Here is a 6,593-nt window from a genome sequence, read left to right as displayed (position 1 = left end):
TAAACTTTATTGTGAGAGAAAAAAAAGTTGCCTATCCCAAACATTTCGGCCAACCCCTGTATTTGAGGCTTCCTGGAGGAATGTCTGGAAGAACTCCTTGAGGAATTTCTGGAGGAATTCCTGGAGGATTTGTTTTGAGGAATATCTGAAGAAGTTTGTGGTTGAATCCCAAAACGAATTCCCAAAGATATTCCTAGAGAAATTCCTGGGGTAATTCCTGGATGAATCAATGGTGGAACTCGTGAAGAAATTCCTAGAAGATTTTTTTTGTGGAATACTTGGAGGAATTCCTGGAGGTATTTCTTGAGAAATTTAAGGAGGAATTCTTTGCGGAATTTCGGGCTAAATATTTGAGGCTTCCTGGATGAATGTCTAGAGGAACTCCTCGAGGAATTTCTTAAGGAATTCCTGGAGGAATTCGAGGAAGATTTTTTTTAGGAATTCCTTGAAGAAATTCCTGGAGAAATCAATAGAGGAGTCCTTGGAGGAATGTCTCGATGAATTACTTGAGGAATTCTTGGAAGAGTTTGGGAGGAATTGCTTTAGGATATTCAGAATCCCTGGAAGAATTTCTAGAGACATTAGAAAATTTATATCTAGGAATTCTGACTCAATTTATGGTGTTTTCTTTAATTCTAGCACCATTAATTGTCCAAGATTAAAATTCTTTCACAACGATTTTTTTTTGTATAATCGATAATTTATTTGATTTTTTTTTCCAATCCGAGATAATGACTTCATATTTAAGTTTCGCATTACCTTGAAATCATCATCATCCGAAGCCTCCTCAAAAATCTCAATTTGAAGTACTTGGTGAGGTGAGCACCACAGCATGTTTAAAACCCCATTTGTGGAATTCATTTTGCGTGTAACACCATGATTCTATTTTTCACCATGAGATATGATCATGTACTACACCATTGTAGCCCCCCCTCCCCCCCCCCTGAGAACGATCCCTGCGCACACTAGTGGTATCAGTAGATGCCTGAGGTATATATTTCATACATAGTGGCCTCAAAGCGTGGAGCTTCATCATCGATGTCATCAATAGCCGATAGTGACAGAAATCCGGGAGCGAAAGTTGTGAAGCTTTAGCCACACTCTACGCAGGGGCGGAAACGAAATTGGAACCCAGCAGAACATCTCTGTAAGTTCGTTTGCAGATTATACATATATGCAACAACAAAAACTGATTTGAATTCGTATGGAGAAGTACGATATGTGGCATTTTTTTAAAGGATATTTCTCATTCAATAAGTTTATGTCCGCCTTTCCTTATTCGCGTATTCTTGAATTTGTGGAAGCCATTGGGTGGATTTTATTTCGCGCTTCGTTCCAAAACAACATTATTTTATTTAATACTGAAAATGTGTCTTTCACTTCGCCGTGATTTTGTTCCTTCCGTCTGCCTGCATGCAACACATTTTGAAACAGAAACTGAAAAATGCATGTTTCGCAGACACGAAACTATACTCGCCTCGGAAATGTAACAGCTTCTATAACGGCAGAACACCCGCACTTACAATATCATATCATCAAACTGAAGGCTTCGCCCTAGTGTAACTAATGCGCTCGTTCTGACACTCGACAAGATAAGGGAGTTTTTACTTTTCGTGGTGTACACTGGGTTTCCGTTGTATATCATCTCATCATAAGTGTTAGCTTTGTTTTTGCACCAGAGAGTTTAACTCTCGTTTTTAACTGTAAGTTCTTTGCATATAATGAAACGAGCTTATGAGTTTGCATCTCTTGCGTCAATACCAATTAAAATCGTGTTTAATATTGATAAAATTAAATAAAACAAAAGAAAAACGGGAGCGGATCTGGTGTGATGGTTAGAACACTTGACTATCACGCCGAGGACCTGGGATCGAATCCCACTCCCGACATACTCGCAAAATGCGAGTCCTTCTTCGGAAGGGAAGTAAAGCGTGGGTCCCGAGATGAAACTAGCCCAGGGCTAAAAATCTCGTTAATACAGATAAAAAAAAAGAAAAACAAAGATAAGTAATATGCATACCAATACATAAAGGAAGAATTTTCTGCGTATCGGAAGGAGGGTTTGAAATCATCGTCTAGCTGTCTGTCAAATGAAATCTTCTGACCATTAACATGTATTGTTGGATTTGTCACTTACCTACGTGATATGGGAAATGTTTTCTAACAAAAAAAAAAAATATGATTTAAAAGGACCCTAATCTATGGGAAACCAATGAGGAATCATCTAAAACATAAGTCTAACTTACAAATAGCTGCCTGTTAAACATAATCAACTAAAATGTCTTGATTATAAACGTGAAATCGTTCCTTTAACGCTTATTTGCATGAGCAAAACGAATTAAAAACTGCAGTTGTTATAATCCGGTAATTATCAAATCTCTCGGTTCTGCTTTGCTCATTGTGCGTTGTAAATGCTTTAACTTAATGAAACCGTAATTGTGAGAATAAGTTATGGAGATGTTACGTTTCCATCTTTCGATCCAAGTTAAACGTCAAAGCTGGAACGACTGCTCCAAGCCGAAAACTAAACTGTAAGTGTGCACATATGGACAATCTATACTCCAACTCTAAAATACTCATAACTCATTCCTATCTTGTGCCCTTTAAGAGTAGAACGTCAGTACGCTGGTCTGGTTACCACGGACAAACAGGAATGGTGGCAACCCTTGGCTTAGGGTTTCCAGCCAGGCCATGTAGAGTGCGGCCGAAACGACTCCCTTCCGGGGCATCGGCAAGGTCATTACGACCAGGTCCGACTTCTTGGAATGCTCCAGTAGATACTCGCGTAGATTGAGGTGGCGATTCGTTTTGTCCTGGACGGCCAGTAGTTCCGCTTCGGAGATGGCACCTGTAAGATAGAAGAAGAATCGTTATCAGTTCAGTGGAAAATAAATGTTTATAAATATTTACATTTATACTTTTTTTTTGTCAACATATGATCATTTCAAAATCTTTAAACTCTTTTTGTGATTGAATACTACTAGTACGTGACGCTGAGGCTGAAGGTACGTACATTTTATATTCATATACTTCAGAGATTGCAGAAGACGGTGGAAGTTATGTAGAATTGACCGAAACATCCGGACAATCTGGTAAAATAATGTTTTTAAAACTTCTAATAGAATTCTCTAAAAACGTTTAAAAGAATTCCTTGTGATACTTTTAAAAATCTCATGCTAGACCGCTTGGCAGAATTCCTGGAGTAACTTTTGAACATTTTCCTGAAAATACTTCTAGACGAGTTTCCGGAAGAATTTTCGAAGGGACTTCTAAGGAGAGATCACAATGGAACTTCCCAACGAATCCCCTCAGGAAATCAGGAAAAGTTCCCCAAGCAAATTCCGGAAGAGTTTCAGCTGGAATTTCTTAAAGAATTCCCAGTGGAACTCCTACACAAATTTCCGGAGGTACTCCTAGAAGAATTCTCAGTGAAACTTTGAAAAGAATTGCAAATTTGATTCAAATGGCTGGAAGAATTCTCTGTGGTACTTCGAGAAAGTATCTCAGCATAACTCCTGAACGAGTTCCTGGAGAAGCTTTTGAAGGAATTTCTGGAGGAACTTATAGAGGGGATGACTGTAGAACTATTTTAGATAAATTCCCAGAGAAGCTTCTATAAGCATTTCTGGTGGATTTTTAGTTGAACTCCTAGAGGAATACCCAGTATAACTTCAAAAGGAAATTCAGATTTGATGCAGTTGGATTTGCTGGAAGAATTTCTAAAGGAATTTGGAAAATAATTTTTAGTTTAACTTCTGAACGAATGCCTAGTGAGACTCGTGAAGGATTCCGAGTGGAACTCCAAAAAGATGTCCTAGTAAATCTTCTAAGGGAGCTCCCAGTGAAACTTCCCAGAAGAAACTGCAGGAATTCCCGCAAGAACTCATTGAGAAATTTTTTGAAGTATGAGTTCTTCCAAGAATTTTCCCGAAAATTCATCAAGTTGACACAAGAAGAAGAGAAATTGACTGTGGAACCCCTAGAGGAATTCCCAGAAGAGAAATTCCCAGTGGAACTTTTATGAAATTTCTGGTGGAACTTTTAGAGGAACTCCTAGAGGAATTCTCAGTGAAACTCCGAAATGAAATTTAAATATGATTCTTATGGAATAACTTTTTGAATTCTGAGAGGAACTTCGAGAAAAATTCCCAGTGACTCGTAGAGAAATTCGCAGTGGAACTTGAAAAGAAATTCTTAGTGAAGCTCCTAGAAGAGTTTCCAGAAGAACTTCAAAGAGGAAATTTCAGAAACTCCCAGACAGTGAACCGTATTTTTTTCATTATCCTCGCAACGCCTTTACCGTCATGACTAATGTTGCATACTACCGTCACACACTACAATTATGCTGCCGTCGATGCATGAATGTCGTCTACCATGAATGTACCATTTGGCACCATGATTGTAACACAAATCAAGATGATGGGAGTACGAAATGACAGTTTTGAAACGTAGAGCTGGAGTTCCAGTGCACAGTGGGAAAAATCGACCAAAACAAACCAATCTCTTAACGCCGCTGGTTTCGGTACGTGAAGTTGACCATTTCTGACGTAGAAAAATACAAGAAATCGATTGGCGCTAAATTCATTCACCGCACGGCACGGGAAGTGGTCCGTTTTGCCCCATTTTGCCCTTTTTTCATACAAAAAGAGAATCAAAATGTACTTTCAAACAACAAGTACGATTTTAGATCGTTGAAAATAGCTGCAGGTGTAATTAGAGGTTCATATCAATTATAAAAAAATATGAAAGATCCTTTCAAATGCCTATTTTGCCCCATATGCCCCAGCAACTGCTGAAAATTTACACTCTTACCTAATTATGAACGGTTTTTTAATGTTACTGATTTGAAGTTGATTTTTTCGGCATAAACAAAAAATGCTAAATCTATTATTACCAGAATCATCTTCGGAAGTTGTCCATTTTGCCCCATTTTGCCCATTTTTTTCATAGAAAAAGGAGATTTAAAATGTATTTATAAGAAACAGATACTGCGAAGGACCGTTAAAATTAGTTTTTGGTGAAATTGGCAGCTAACAGTAATCATACTCGTATATGAAAGTTTTTTTTTCTCTATTTTACCTTACATGCCCCAAAAACTGCTGCCAATTGCACCTAAAACTAATGTTAACGTTCCTTAGCAGTATCTGTTTCTTATAAAAACATTTTAAATCTCCTTCTTCTATTAAAATAGGGCAAATCTGGCAATCCCGAAGAAGATTCTGGTGATAATAAATAATAAAGCGCTAAATATGTTTATGCCAAAAAAATCATGTTCAAATCAGTAACATTAAAAATCCGTTCATAATTAGGTAAAAGTGTGAATTTCCAACAGTTGTTGGGGCATATGGGGCAAAATAAGCATTTGAAAGGATCTTTCGTGTATTTTTTTGATTGTTATGAACCTCTAATTACACCTTCAGCTATTTTCAACGATCTACAGTCGTGCTTGTTGTTTGAAAGTACATTTTGATTCTCTTTTTGTATGAAAAAAGGGCAAAATGGGGCAAAATGGACCACTTCCCGTGACGTGTGGTGAATGAATTTAGCACCAATCGATTTCTCGTATTTTTTACGTCAAAAGTGGTCAACTTCATGTACCGAAACCATCGGCGTCAAAAGATCCGTTATTTTGGTCGATTTTTCCCACTGTGCAGTGGTCAGGCTTGTAAACATTCGACACTTTTCACTACCTTCGTTTCGTTGCCGCGGTCGGGTGTCAGCTTGCTTTGTTTCATTCGAGCGCGACCGCTACCTCTTACACACAACACGAGCGGCAGAACGAAGATCAATAAACAAAAAAGTGGATCAAATCAACGTCGTTTGACACGATGACATTTGTCTAATTCCAGTTTTTCGCAAGATTGCAGCCAATTTTGATTAAGATTAGTATAATATTAGTTTATTCGTGTGTGATGAATCGATTACGACACATACATTTATCCCAAACAGCTCTCTTTATGGGAAAGACAGGAATAACAAAAACCGAACCATCTCCCAAAGACGCAATCGTGGTCAAGCGCATTCATTCGACATTTTTGTTCCGTACAGTAGTATGATCGCTTGTGTTGTGAATGTTGGAGACAAAGGCAACCGAATATCGACGAAAAGGTGTCAAAGACTGTGATCGCTAACAAGACTCGCAGTGGTTCCAAAAACTGCGAAAGAAAAATGCGGATCTATGCGGATAACTCATGCTAGAGGCTGTCAAAGGCGTTACTTGGGGTCTGAGGGGGTTTAAGGGGGATTTCAGGGGCATTCCAAGAAGCTTCAGAGCATTTTTAGCAGATTTCAGAATCGTTACGGAGGCGTTACATGACATTTTTGAGGGTTTCTGAGGGTATAAAGTGCGTTACATGGGGCTTCTGTGGGTTTTTGGGGGATTTCGGAGGCATTCCAAGAAGCTTCAGAGCGCTTTCAGCGGGTTTCAGAAACGTTACGGAGGCGTTACATGGCGTTTTCTGGGGTTTCGGAAGGTCTGAGGTGCGTAACATGGGGTTTCTGGGGGTCTTAGGGGGATTTTGGAGGCATTCCAAAGAGCTTCAGAGCATTTCGGCGGATTTTAGAAACGTTACGGAGGCATTACATGGCGTTTT

At 38.8% G+C, this 6,593-nt stretch overlaps 1 protein-coding gene across 4 annotated transcripts in view; it reads right to left on the bottom strand.

Moving 5' to 3' along the window:
* Positions 1-1,286: 1,286 nt before the first annotated feature.
* The window catches only part of LOC109416416 (solute carrier family 12 member 1), a 304,485-nt gene continuing 299,178 nt past the window's right edge, over positions 1,287-6,593 (bottom strand). For all 4 annotated transcript variants that reach the window (XM_062843069.1, XM_029871839.2, XM_029871840.2 and 1 more), the window contains one exon: positions 1,287-2,848. In XM_062843069.1, the coding sequence (XP_062699053.1) occupies positions 2,604-2,848 (245 nt within the window). In that variant the 3' untranslated portion in view covers positions 1,287-2,603. The remainder of the gene's footprint in view (positions 2,849-6,593) is intronic.

Source organism: Aedes albopictus, chromosome 3 (assembly GCF_035046485.1).
Source record: "Aedes albopictus strain Foshan chromosome 3, AalbF5, whole genome shotgun sequence".
Classification (NCBI taxonomy): Eukaryota; Metazoa; Arthropoda; class Insecta; order Diptera; family Culicidae; genus Aedes; species Aedes albopictus.
The sequence above is the reverse complement of the archived record's forward strand: the minus strand, read 5'-3'. Positions and strand labels throughout refer to the sequence as shown.